A 14,151-nucleotide genomic window follows, 5' to 3' on the forward strand; every position below is an offset into this window, starting at 1 on the left:
TCTGAGTGCGTTTTGTAAGCCTCTGGGGTGCTGGGTCTTATGTTTTGTGAACGTTGATTTTTTTAATTCATTATCTCTTTTAATGTCATATGTCACCAGAGAGGAGAGATGGGGAGGGAAAGTTCACAGAAGGAACCGTGTTACAAGTAGACATATTTCTTTTGGAAAGATTGGGGATCACTGGCTTAAAAACCCTCTTATTTTGGCCTAAATATCTTTTTTTTCCCCTCTAAGTTTTCTGTATTCTTTTTAGATCATTTAAAGACTTGATTATTATTATTATTATTTGTATTTGGCCGCGCTGGGTCTTTGTTGCTTTGCTTTTCTAATTGCAGTGAGTCGCTGCGGTTCTCGGGCTTCTCATTGCGGAGGCTTCTCCTATTGCAGAGCACAGGCTCTAGGCACTTGGGCTTCATTAGCTGCAGCGTTCGGGCTCAGTATTTGTGCTCCGTGGGCTTAGTCACCCCATGGCATGTGGAATCTTCCCAGGCCAGGGATGGAACCCATGTCCCCCATATTGGCAGGTAACTTCTTATCCACTGTACCATCAGGGAAGACCTTTTTTTTCTCTTTTTTCAAAACACTTTTATAAACACTGTATAGAAACTTAATATGTACAACTTGATGACTTTGGAGATAAGTATATATACCTGTGAAGCTAACTAAAAATATGCTTTAAGTGTGCTGGGCTTTTTGGTGTGTGAACAGAAGCTGTCTCTGGGCTTTCTAGCCATGGTCCTTCCTCCCGTGTGTCATCTTTGTAAGATTTATACTGGAGTCCCCCAGGCAGATGCCAGTGACAGAGGAGGAGCCGTTGAGAGTCCCTGAATCACTGCCTGGCTTAGGCGACTGTGGTGTGGCACATTCAGACACTAGTGTGTCTACAAACCTAGTTTTTGGTGTTCTGAACACCAGTCTTTGTGTTCAGATGCTAATATTTTAGAATTATTAATAAAAAAAACTGGGACCTGAGTAATTTGTATTTTGAGATGTATCCCTAGTGGGCTAGCACATTAAAATTTGAAACTGTGTGGAGTAACTTGTTTAGAAAGGATTCTGACCACATCCTTCATTAAAAAAAACAGACCTGTATAGTTATTTTAGTTCAAGGGGTGGGGGGGAGTTACTTAAAAGGCTGTCTTTTCTAAGTTGCTAGTGTTTCCTCCAGAGGGGACAGTAAGGTAAACAGGAGCTGGGGGGCTCTGACAGGGGGACTTGGTGGGGAGAGGAGAAGAAAACGGGGAGGGGGCGTCCCAGGCCTGCTTCTAGACCCTTCTTTCTCTCCGGGACTAGATTGTCTCTGCTGTGTCCCCTTGTTTTCTTTCATGGCTGGGTCCCTTCTGTTTGGGTCAGTCTCTCCTCCCCTAGAGTCGTTTATTTTAGCCAATACCTTTCTCCCCAAGTGCGCACAGTGGAGAAACTAAAGCCTAAAGGACAGAGGACCTCCAGTCTAGACCCTGCTCTCAGGTGGACTCATGGGAGGACATGTTTCTGACTTCACTGGTGCAGGTCACTAGGGAGCTCCCTGGACTTGGAAAAGGTCTTGAGCTTCTCCCATGAGCCCTGCGCACTGTCAGAAGTGGGTTGGGTGAAGTCACTCGGTAACCATGTAGTTCTCACACACTTGGCTGGGGTCGAGGGAGACTGGTGAGCGGTCCGGGGCCAGGGGTGCCTTCGCCCCCTCTGACAGCAGTCCCTGTGTTTTTCCAGTCGATCATATTTGATGAGGTGGACCTGACTGACGCCAGCGTGGCTGAATCCAGCACCAAGAACGTCAACAACAGCTTTACGGTGAGTCTGTGAACGCACAGCTCTCTCGAGTCCTCCGCCACCTTTGGTTTTCCTGTTTAATTTGAACGGATGTGTGTGAGCAGTTCAGACTTTTCATCCTTTGCCCTCTGATTGGAGCAGTTCCTGATACATTTTGAGTTCAAGGTTCGAAATAGTACAGCAGCTGGAGAAAAACTGAGAATTTGGCACATGTAAGCACAAAAGAATGAGAGGGTCCAAACGAGTTGTTTAAACACGTTGTAGTTTGCATTTCTTTAACTGTTTTTACACAGAGATTCATTTTTCAGGATTGCTGTAGAAAATTTGGAAATACAGGAAAGAATGTGGAAGCAATTAGAAAATAACCGTAATTTAGCTACCTCAAAATAGAATGTTGATATTTCTTTAACAGTTGTACACAGAGATCTGTTTTTCATGATCGTTGTAGAAAATTTGGAAATACAGAAAAGAATGTGGAAGCAATTAGAAAATAACTGTAATTTAGCTACCTCAAAATAGAATGTTAATATTTTAGTATACTTGTTTTCTTTTTAAAACTTAACCCTCCCACCCCCATATATAGAAATTATGTTGTACTTTGTGCAAAAGTTCTAAATGCATAAAATCATGTGACCTCAGAGCCCAGGAGTACCCAGCTGCTCACTTTAGAGTGATTATCTTTACGTCTAGATGTCTCTTTAGCAGCATATAGCATGAGATCACAGTGATCCTTTTGTTTTACACCTGTTTGATTTTTTTTTTCTCTTGACAGTTTATGGTGATCACTTCCCATGGTGATTGGTCTAAATGTTCATCATATTTTTTAATGTTTATGCAGCATTTCTTTTATGACTTTACAATTTTGGCTTCAGGGGATGACTTTAGAACCACTGGGTAAGGTATGACTCTAATATTAATACCAGGAATAGAGTAGTTTAAAATAGTTTTCTTCATTTTATTAAGTAATTTTATCTAGAAATACAGTATGCGTCCCAATTTTTAAAAATTCTTTTGTAACTCAGTCAAGGTGGATAATTTTCTTTGTGTTTAGGATCCAACATTTTGGGTTAGTGTTAGTTTCAGTTAGTTTCAGGTTTTATTTTATTTGTTTATGGATTGATTAAGTTGTTGCTCCAAATGGGATATTCCTTCCTCCATTTAAACTTCTACTTATTTTATTTTGGTGTGATTAACTGCTCTTGGTTTTACTTTGTGGCTTATTGAACTAGTCAGACTTGCCTGATGGCCTCTTTTATTTTAGTCCTCATTTTATTTGGTCCATTTTTACTTTTCCTGCATTAGTTTATTGTTTACTTACTGGCTGGGGAGAGACATTTTAAACTATGTAAATGAATTATTCTTTGATTTGTGGCTTTTAGAGTGTTTAATAGGAATAGGTGTTGAATTTCACTGGAGTGTTTTGACCAATAATTTATTAGAGATGATCAATTTGGTTTTGAGTATTTGTACATTTCTTTCAGTTTTTTTTTTTTTTGGCTGTGCTGGGTCTTAGTTGTGGCATGTGGGATCTAGTTCCCTGACCAAAGATTGAACCCGGGCCCCCTGCATTGGGAGCACCAGGGAAGCCCTTTGTACAGTTCTTAATAGTAAATTGTTCCTGATAATGTTGAATAGTACAGCCTAATTTTGGATTTAGAATTTTTTGAAAACGTGTGTGTGCTTAATTCTTTGGGTAGGAGGTATCCTTTGTTTGTGTTTTGATTTCAGAGTGCAGGTAGCCCCATAGAATTCATTTAGTAACTTTCCATGATTCTTTGTGCTCTGGAACATTTTTATAGTTTTAGAAATTCTTGAAAATTTGAGAGAACTTAGTTTTCGGGGAGATAATAAGATTCTGAATAAACCTAAAAGGTTTATTTTTGATCATAGGAACTTTTTAACTTCTTGAGTCCATTTTTGTTATTCATTTTCCCACTTCACACCTTTTAATTTAGTAATATGTATTTGCACTTTAAACATAAATGACTCTGGTTGGATCCCCTTTCACATTTCTTTTTTAAAAAAATTTATTTTTATTTGAAGGATAATTGCTTTACAATATTATGTTGGTTCCCTTTCATGCTTCTAATTTTACTTGCTTAGTAAAATTTTACTTACTCGCTTTACTTTTTTTTTGGTCATAATTCTCTTTGAAAAAAATTGTATTCGAGTAAAGTTGATTTATAATATTGTGTTAATTTTTTCTGTATAGCAGAGTGATTCAGTTATATATATATATGTTTTTCATATTCTTTTGCATTATGGTTTATCACAGGATATTGAATATCGTTTCCTGTGCTAAATAATAGGACCTTGCTTTTATTCATTTTATATATAATAGTTTGCTTCTGCTAATCCCAACTCCTAATCCATCCCTCTTCAACCATCCCTGCCCCTTGGCAACCACAAGTCTGGTGTCTATGTCTGTGAGTCTGTTTCTGTTTAGTAGGTATGTTCATTTATCTCGTATTTTAGATTCTACATATAAGCAATATCACATTGTATTTGTCTTTCTCTTTCCGACTTACTTCACTTATATGATAATCTCTAGGTCCATCCATGTTGCTGCAAATGGCATTATTTTAATTTTTTTGGCTAAGTAATATTCCATTGTTATGGAATGGAAGACCTCAACTTCTTTATCCACTCATCTGTTGGACAGTTAGTTTACTTCTTTGTCTTGGCTATTGTAAGTAGTGCTGCTTCGAACATTGGGGTGCACGTTTCTTTTCAAATTAGAGGTTTTTTAGTCTTTTCCAGATTGATGCCCAGTAGTGGGATTGCCGGATTGTATGGAAACTCTACTTTCAGTTTTTAAGGAACCTTCATACTGTTCTCCATAGTGGCCGCATCAGTTTACATTGCTACCAGCAGTGTAGGAGGGTTCCCTTTTCTCCACAGCCTCTTCAGCGTTTGTCATTTGTAGACCTTTTGATGCTGGGCATTCTGACTGGTGTGAGGTGGTACGTTATTGTAGTTTTGATTTGCGTTTCTCTAGTAATTAGTGATTTTGAGCATCTTTTCGTGTGCCTGTTGACCATCTATATGTCTTCTGGGAGAAATGTCAATTTAGGTCTTCTAACCATTTTTCAGTTGGGTTGCTTGTTTTTTGTTACTGAGTTGTATGAGATGTTTGTATATTTTGCAGATTAAGCCCCTGTCAGTTGTATCATTTGCAGATATTTTCTTCTAGTCTGTAGATTGTCTTTTCATTTTGTTTATGATTTTCTTTGCTGTGAAAAAACTTGTAGGTTTAGGTTTGATTGGGTCCCATTTTTTTCTTTTCGCTTCTAAGAGAACTGGTTCTTAAAAAAGAACTGGTTCTTAGATTATTCAACAATTCCATTTTTTACTACCTGATTCAGTTTCTGCATTTATATTTATTGTCTTTTCTGCTTTTCACTTTTTAAAATAACTTATTAATTGACTCTTCTTACTTTCATATATATCAATAATTAAAAAACATTAGGGACTCTGCATTTAACTCCTAGTGTATTTCTGTTCACATTCCAGTATTCCAAAAGTTGTTTTTTCTTCCAGTAGAAAAATGTTATTAAAGATTAATTGCTTTTTTGGTCAAGTTATTGAGGAAAATTTTTAAGTGTATGAGTAACATAGAAAGTTTAAACCATCTATATTCCTATTACCCAAAGATACCTAATAATATATATTAATTGATGTCATTCCCACCAACTGGGTTTTAGTTTTTAACCTACTTTCTTCACTTAAGGATGAGCTTTTCTTATAATATCCTTTAAAATCTTGCTTCTTAATGCTGCATAGTATTCCATCTTATTTAAATGTATAAGTTTAGCCAGTCCCTATATTGCATTTTTTCCCTGTTAAATAGCATTTTAATGTACACTTATACACAGATCCTTTTGTATATTTCTGGTTATTTCCATAGCTTAAGTTCTTAGAAGTAGAATCCTGTTTGAGGTAGAAAGTATGAACTTTTAAAAGGCTTTTGAAAAGTAAATGAGGTACTGATACATGTTAAAGCTTGGATGGGCCTTGAAAATATACTGAATAAAAGCCAGACACAAAAGACCACATATTTTATGAGCTGATTTACATGAAATGCACAATAGTCAAATCTGTAGAGACAGTAAATTAGTGGTGGCCAGGGGCTGCTGGACGGAGGAGTACTAATGGGTACTGGATTTTAGTTGGGGGTGTGTGGCAGAATGTTCTAAAATTAGATAGTGGTGATGGTTGCACAACTTTATGAATATGCTGAAAACCACTGAGCTGTATACTGTAAAAGGCTGATTGTACAGGAATTATGTCTCCATAAAAATAGTATGGCACTGTATTCTGGTACAGTAATGTGAATTACTATGGAACTTTGTCAGCCTGGTTGGAGAATGAACCCTGATTTATACCCTGTCTCTATGGGAAAACGTGTTCAGGGTGCCGAATAGTTGACTTCTAGATGTCGAGCTCATTCCTGTGGATGAGCAGTTGTGGATGATTCCCAGCCCTCGGGGCAGAGGCACTGATTCTTTCACATTTACTTTAGATTTTGTTAGTGCTGTAAAAACTGGCTTTTCATCTGAGCATGTGCTGAAAGGACATTAAAGCTTAATAGTGAGGCTCCCCAGAAATACTCCTAAGATAAGGAGACCCCCTTTTAGCAACCCATGAGGGCATCTGGAATTTGGGGATACATGGTGGAGTGTTTGGAGCCAGTTGACTGGTGCCCAGTTCCCTGAGGCATGCTTCCATAGAGCTGGTAGATTCTGGGCACTCCCCCACTTCTGACTTCCTGTAGTGTTTGCTGTCTGAACTCTGAACCTGTCCCTTCCCATACAGCACCCTGTAGGAATCTGCGTGCAGGTCCTAGAAGGCAGGGCCTGGCCTTGGACTTTGCCAGTGCCTGGTGCCATGTGCTCGCGGAAGTGAGTGCAGAACGAATGAATATATTTGCCCAGAAGCCACGTCAGTTTCTGGAATATCTCATTTGGTTTTGCAGCTATTCCAGTAGTAATTTCCGAATTCCGCAACTTCTACTAAAATTGCGTGCCTCATACAAACAACCCGGCACTGAAAGTCGCTGTTAACATGTATCAGCCAACAGATGGAATCCTTTTGTATCTGGCAAAGAATGAGTAAATTTTGCTCCACGTTAACAAAGACCCCATTTTAATTTTTCCCTAAAATGGCTGAAGAATTGTCTCATGAAGACATAAGGACCTGAGGAACAAGAGTCTTCCAGGGGATATGGAAGGAAACATTTGGGGGAGAGGAGAGATTTTTTTTTCCTGGTAGCTCAGTGGTAAAGAACCTACCTGTCAATGCAGGAGGCGGGGCGGGGTGGGGCGGGGTGGGGGGTTGTTGTCGATCCCTGGGTTGGGAAGATCCCCTGGAGAAGGAAAGGGCAAACCCCTCCAGATTTCTTGCCTGGGAAATCCCATGGACCGAGGCGCCTGGTGGGCTACAGTCTGTGGGGTCGCAAAGAGTCAGACATGACTTAGCAATTAAACAACAGATTTTTATACAAGTTTGATGGAAGAAATGGTAGCAAGGAGACTTTTGCAGCTGGAAAGTCTGCTTGCCTTCTGTTTAAGAACAAAGTGAAGTTGGGGTGCAGCTAGAGACACAGATATGCCTTTAGGTTCTTGATAAGGTGGAGCTGTGGCCACGGGAAGTCTCAGAAGATGGGGAGTAAACGGACAGAGTCCTCCATGTCCTCACCTTCAAGTGGGATCACCCCTGAGAACGCCAGAGAGCATAACCGCAGCATGACAAGAGAAAGGGGATTTGCCAGCTTCATGTCCCAGCCTCTGCAGTCGCATGAAATGTTTTTGATAATTAACCATGTTAATGTTAATCTATAAAAACTAAAAGGCTTTTGGTGTATTATTGCCAAATGGCCTTTAGAATTTGTATGGGTAGAATGTCATGAAGTGGTTTCTATCCTTTCACAAATGCCATTTGTTAAAATTTTATAAAATCTATGCCGTTTTGATAAAAATGGTAGTTTGTTTTATTTCTTTGATTATCAAAGTGAGGTCGAATGTTTCTCACAGTCTTTGGCCATTTGTATTCATTTCTTTATGAGCTGATTCTGTATGTGCTTTTGGATAGTCAGCTCTGTATTTGGGGGGGTTCAAAATTACCCATCTCTCTTTCTCTAATTTTGCCCTCATTGGCTATGCTTGCTTTAGTGGTTCCCTCCTGCCCTCCTTCCCCCTTTTTAAAAACTAGGTTTCATACACTAGTAATAGGCAAAAGTTGTCAGGGAAAAATGTTTCTCATTTTCCCCTTATATTTCTTTTCTTTCCATTATCAAACATGGGATAATTTAGGAATTATTTCCAGCCTTATCACAAAATTTACAGATTTGTGTTGAAGGTATATTTTAACCTCTCTAATTCTTCAAAGGAGTTTGTCAAAGCAGCATTTCTGCTTTACTGAGTTTGTATATTGTAAATAATTTTAAAAATTGAAATATGACTTCCCCGCTGAAAAGTGCACAAGTGATTAGGCAGAGCTTCGTCTGTAACCACTACCCAGATTCAGTGGTAGAATATGTCTGGGCCCCAGGAAGCTCCCCTAAGTGGTCTTGCCCAGTTGTCTCCCCTGACCCCTCCAGAGGAACCACCATCTACACCTGATACATAGATTTGTGCCGACTGTTTTAGATGGTTGATGCACATGAACTCACATTCTTTTGGGTCTGCCTCTGACCTGTGTGTTTCCACAGATGTTCCATGTGCATTGGAACGGAATTTGCACTCAGTTCTGTATGTTGATTAGGACAAAAATTTAATCATTTTCCTCAAGTCTTTTATAACCTTCTGACTTGCTTTTCTGTTTGTCCTTGAGTTACTAAGTGAGATTTATTAAAATCTTCCGCTATGATTGTGGACTTACCTGGTTTTTGCTTTCATCCTGTTAATTTTTGCTTTATATATTTGCAGGCTTGTTATTAAATGCATACAAATTTAAGATTATTTTATATTCTTACTAGATTGACCCCTTTATTATGAAATAAACCTTTTGTTTCTTTTAATGTTTTTTGCCTTAAAGTTTACTTTGATGTTGCTTTAGCTGCAATACCTTTATTTCGGTTAGTAGTTGTATTGTAGGTAATGGTATAGAATTTTCCATCTTTTTAGTTTAAACCTTTTTTGTTTATATTTAAGGCTGTAAGCAGCATATAGTTATGTGGTTTTTTAAATTGACTGTTGGATTATTTAATTGGGTGATGTCTTCCATTGGTTTATGTTTAATCTATACTTAGTTTTAGATACTCTTGTATTTGGGTACAAATCCAATGTATTATTACTTGTTTTCTCTTTGTCTCACATTTCATATTTTTTGTATCTTTCTTTCTAAAATGGATGAATTATTTCATTTTTTCCCCTCTCTTATTTCATATACATATTTTAGTGATTTTTTTTGCAGATTGTAAAATATGTCCTTGACTTATTAACTTCCCATCCAGATTAGTGCTTACCAGACAAAGCAGGGATCTTAGAGCTATTGAACTCTATACTCTTCATTAAGGGAAGCCAGTGGCTCAGAGGTAAAGAATCTGCCTGCAATGCAGGAGACGCAAGAGATGCTGGTTCAATCCCTGGGTCTGGAAGATCCCCTGGAGAAGAAAATGGCAACCCACTCCAGTATTCTTGCCTGGAGAATCCCACAGACAGGAGCCTGGCAGACCACAGTCCATAAAGTTGCAAAGAGTTAGACGTGACTGAGCAACTAAACATGCATACTCTACTTTGCTCTTGAAATTTAATTTCTGGTACTTGAAAAGGAAGCTTCTCTGTAGTTGCCTCTCACCTTTCTGCGGTTTGTTATATATCTTAATTTTACATACATTTGAAATCTCACAGGACATTATTGTACAGTCAGTAGTCACTTGGTTTGCAATGAACATTGCCTTTTCTGTTGCCGTTCATTTCTTTCTGTATTTCTGTGATCCATATGGGGTAATATTCCTTCTGTGAAAAATTCCCTTTAATATTCCTTTAGTGTTGGTTTCTATTTTTGTTTTGTTTATTTCATCTTTCTGAAGGATGTTTTTGCATGTTATACAGTTCTGGTATGGCAGTCATTTTCTTTCAGGAGTCTAAAAATGTCATTCCGTTGTACTGTAGCTTCTATTATTTTTAGTAAAAGTTGTAACTTATCCTATTGTTTTCCCTTGCATGATAATGTACCTCCTCCCCCCGCCCCCGACTATTTTTAAAATTTTTCTTTTCCTTTGGCATTGTGCTGTTTTACTATGATTTTTCCAGACATGGTTCTCTGTATTTATCTTGCTTAGTATTCCTGGCAGATCTGAATTCTGTAGCTGTGTTCCCCTTCTCTTGTCAGTTCTGGGGAAGTCTTGGTTATTAGCTCTTCAAGTGTTGCTCCTACCCATTATTTTTTCCTCTTATTTTTGGGACTTTTTTGTTACATCTTTCTCCTGACTTCCATGTTTCTTGTACTCTTTAAAAAATATTTTCTATTTTCTTCATTCTAGATGTTTTATTATCTTTCTTCTGTGTTCTTAGGTGTTTCTTGTCTGTTGTTAAATCTGTCTGTTGAGTTTTTAGTTCCACTTATTTTCTTTCAGCTCTAGAATTTTCAGTTGATTTTTTAAAAAAGGGCTCAAGTTCCATACCAGAACCCTCTCCTCGGTCTTGTCTTTTATTTCATCGAAAATATTAAGCATATTTCAAAGTCCATGCCTGAAAACTCAAAACGTCTGGTTCTACTCTGGGTCTTTTTTTATTGCCTGGCTTTTTTCTTGCTTTTGTTCCTTTAGTGTTTCCTCCTGGAATACCTGTCAGTCTTGGTTAACAGACATTGTCTGAAAAGTGAAGACAGGTTTAGGCTCAGGATGGTGGTCTCTTCCCAAAGAGAGGATTTGTTAATCCTCTGCTTCTGGCCGGTGGGCGCAGGAGCAGCAGGTCAACTTAAATCCAGTTTGTGGTTGATCAGATTCGAAGGTGGGCTTCACTTTTTTCTGACTGATCAGTCTTCACTTGCTCTGCTTCTGTGGGTTAGTCCGTAGGAGTCTTGGCATTTATTCATTCTCCGTTGGTCTCTGAATTCCGTCGTCTCTGCCAGCCCTGTGGTGGTGTTCAAAAGCTCTGTTAGCTTCTGAGCCTCTTTGGCTTCCGCTTGTGAATTGGCACTTGTCACTAGTTTGTTTTTTTCTGTATCTCATCACTGCATGATATTTATAAGTATCTGACAGTAAGATCACTTACTATATACAAACAACACAAGGTGTGTAGCCAATATTTTATAATAACTATAAATGGAATATAACCCTTAAAAGTTGTGATCACTGTGTTGTACACCTGAAACTTATATATATAATATTGTACATCAGCTATACCTCAATTTAAAAAAGAAAAGATCAGTCATTATGAAATGTGAGAAATGTTAGATCCCATTTACTTGAAAGATAATTATTTACTATAGGGAATAAAATTTGGTCTTTATCGCAACTTAGGAAATTTGTTGCTCAGTCTTCTTAGGACCTTACTTTTATAACTTCTTCTCTCACAGACTGATAATGAGAAGTTCATCTCTTTCAGGACAATTAAATTCATCCTTTTATTCTCATATTTCTAACAGTTCTTACCTGCTCTATTTTTGAAGTTCTTTTAAGCACCTAAGTAAATGTTAATACCCTCATTACTGAGTAATCAATCATCTATTAATAAAGTCACATCTATTTTTTTTAACACTGATTAATCTTTGCCATGACCATATTCTCTGTCTGATATTAATATTGTCATACTTTCTTTCCTTTGTTCACAGTTTAATTGACATACTTACTTTCCTCTTCCACCCTTACTGTTTTCTTTATTTTTCCTTGTTATTTTAGATTTAATCCTTGTAAACAGTAGATTATTAGAATTTGTTTTAGTTCACTGTGGAACAGTCTGCTGGTAGTAGTGAACATGCGGCATTTTCTGCTTGTCAGTTTTTACGTGTCTGACTGCTGTGTTTCCGCGCCTGGCTGTGTTGTGAGTTCATGCTTTCTTGGTACCTCTCTTCTGTTTTGCATTTTTGTGAGTGGTATGTGCACTGTTTGCCTTTGTTTTTGACAATGGTTTGTGTTGAAGTTTTCCTTTTTTTTTTTTCACACACTCACAGCGCACAGGTTTTCTCATGATGTCTCTGCCTATAGCCAGCCCACATGGGGACATCATGTTTTGGTCGAGCTTTGCAGCAGACAGTGCTTGGCCACACAGCTCATGCCTCTCAGGGCTTTGTTTCCAGCCACTCGGTCGTTCCTTTCAAACTAAGCATTGAGAAAGGACTGAGGAACAAGGAAGTAAAATAATGGAAAATGTTCTGCTTCTCACCAACGAACCAAAACATGGTATTTTCAGTGGATGCCTCTAACAGCGCACTGTTTTCTGTTGCTGGTGTTGCAGGGGAGGCATTGAACTAGCCTTCATGTTGTTACCATCTTTGAAGATATCTGTACGTTTCCATTTGAAATCTTGTAGGATTCTCTTTTTGTCTTGAGGAATATTGCTTTTTGCTCACAAATTTGTCTGATATGTAGAACCTGCTGGCTTCCAGTCCCTGTTTTTGGTTTTCCAACTTTGAAAAATGGTCTTATCTCTGTAATTCTGGTTCATGTGCTTTGTCTTGTTCTTTGGGAGTTCGGCATGTTCATTCATTCATAGTTTCAACATCTTTCTGTGCAGGGTCTCTGGACCACATACCATACTCAATGATAAATTTCAGTGGTGGGCAGAAATGGAGAAGGGCTCTTTGTCATCAAGCTTGTATTCAAGGGGGCTCAGTGACTCACAGCGAGGTCTAATTACAGGCTGAGATTGGCAATACGTATGGAAGTAAGGCTGCGTGGGAAGTATGATAAGCCAGGTCCCCACTGGTCTGGCGGAGGGGTGGGGAAGACTGCCCCGAGGAGGTGACGTTTTAACTGAGACTTGAAGAGTGATGAGTGGAAAGTCAACTGAACAGAGTGTATGAGTTTGTGCATGTGAGTCACACTTAGTGCCCTGGAATGGGTTAGGTCCAGGGCCTAGCATGTGCAAAAGGTGCGGTGGGGGCTGCAGTTCAGACTGTACAGAGAGGTGAAGGAAGGGCTGTGCGGCCTGCTGAGGCCAGCGGGAAAAAGACCATAGGTGCGGGAAGGGTTTGGGACGTTGTCCTTCAGCCTGTCCATTGACTAGTTCCATTTGGCAAGAGTCCCAGATTTGCAGTGTTGGGATGATTTGCTCTGGCTGCCATATGGAGGGTGAAGAGGAAGAGGAAGGTCAGGCCTCTGGTTCAGGGTACGGGGGGTTGGAGAGTGGGCAGTGACATGGGTGTGCTCAGCTTGGCCCAGGGCGAGATGGATGAGGTGTCAAGCACTCTGCCTCCGAGCAGCAGGCCGGGTAAATGAGTTGCAGGGTCCAGCAGGGACCAGGGGCCTCGGGATCGTGCAGGGGTGCGTGTGTGCGTGCGCGTGCGTGCTTCATCTTCCGTGTCTGTTATGCTTTTCTGCATTGTTTTAATTTGTTTTCTCTGTTTATCAAATTGTATAATTGGATACAAATCTAATTGCATTTCTTAGTGCTTCTACGTGTGATTTTCACACCTGTTTCAGCATAGCTTTCCTGTTCTTTTTACTTTGTTTTTATCTTGACTTATTCTTGTTTGATAGAGAAAGTATTTTAAAAACGCTTTCTGTTTAACCTCATCTTTGTCGTGCCTCAGGGGGAGATTATCCTTTGAGCACCTGCATTTGCTTTTGGGTATCCAGATGTTTCCATTGACTTCAGATGTCCCCCCTCCCCGACCCAGCCATCTCTGATCTCTCTTTAGTGACTTTAGTTGTCTTCAAGTCCTGGCTGGCTTCTTTTATAATCTTCCCGCAGCAGCCTGGAGCTGTGGAGCGTTCCAGGAGTTGTGGGGCAGTTAAGAGTTTAAGTGCTTTTGTTTACTTTTTTCTTCAAGTCAGTGTTCCATCATTTTAAACCTGGGTTCTATTTTAATAAACATCTGATGGAATGTCGCCACCTCCTTTAAAGTTACTTGAAGTTTTGGAAAGCAGCAGAAACAAATTGAAGCAGTGGGGCTCAGCGAGACTCCGGCCTCACCCCGCCCCCACCCCCACCATCCCTCCCCGGAGTGTCGCTGCTCTGAGTCCACCTGCTTTTGTTTCTTTTGTTAAAAGCTGTAACGTAACGCCACGTGTGAGCAAGGGATTTTTGTCTGGTTTGTCCACTGCTGACACACAGTAGGTGTCCACAGTTACATGTCAGAGTGACTCTCTCCAGGGTGGTCGGCCCTGTTTGCTCACTGACACACAGTAGGTGCCCATAGGTACAGAGTGACCCGTTCCAGGGTGGTTGGCCCTGTTCACCCTCTGATTTCACCTGAGAGCCTTGTCTGGACAGG

The 14,151-nt window shown here is 39.5% G+C and overlaps 1 protein-coding gene across 4 annotated transcripts in view; it reads left to right on the plus strand.

Annotated features, from left to right (window-relative positions):
- DGKD (diacylglycerol kinase delta) overlaps window positions 1-14,151 on the plus strand; it is a 104,734-nt gene that overhangs the window by 30,830 nt on the left and 59,753 nt on the right. For all 4 annotated transcript variants that reach the window (XM_061122496.1, XM_061122490.1, XM_061122492.1 and 1 more), the window contains exon 3: window positions 1,711-1,791. In XM_061122496.1, the coding sequence (XP_060978479.1) occupies window positions 1,711-1,791 (81 nt within the window). The remainder of the gene's footprint in view (window positions 1-1,710; window positions 1,792-14,151) is intronic.

The sequence above is a fragment of the Dama dama genome, chromosome 20 (assembly GCF_033118175.1).
Source record: "Dama dama isolate Ldn47 chromosome 20, ASM3311817v1, whole genome shotgun sequence".
Classification (NCBI taxonomy): domain Eukaryota; kingdom Metazoa; phylum Chordata; class Mammalia; order Artiodactyla; family Cervidae; genus Dama; species Dama dama.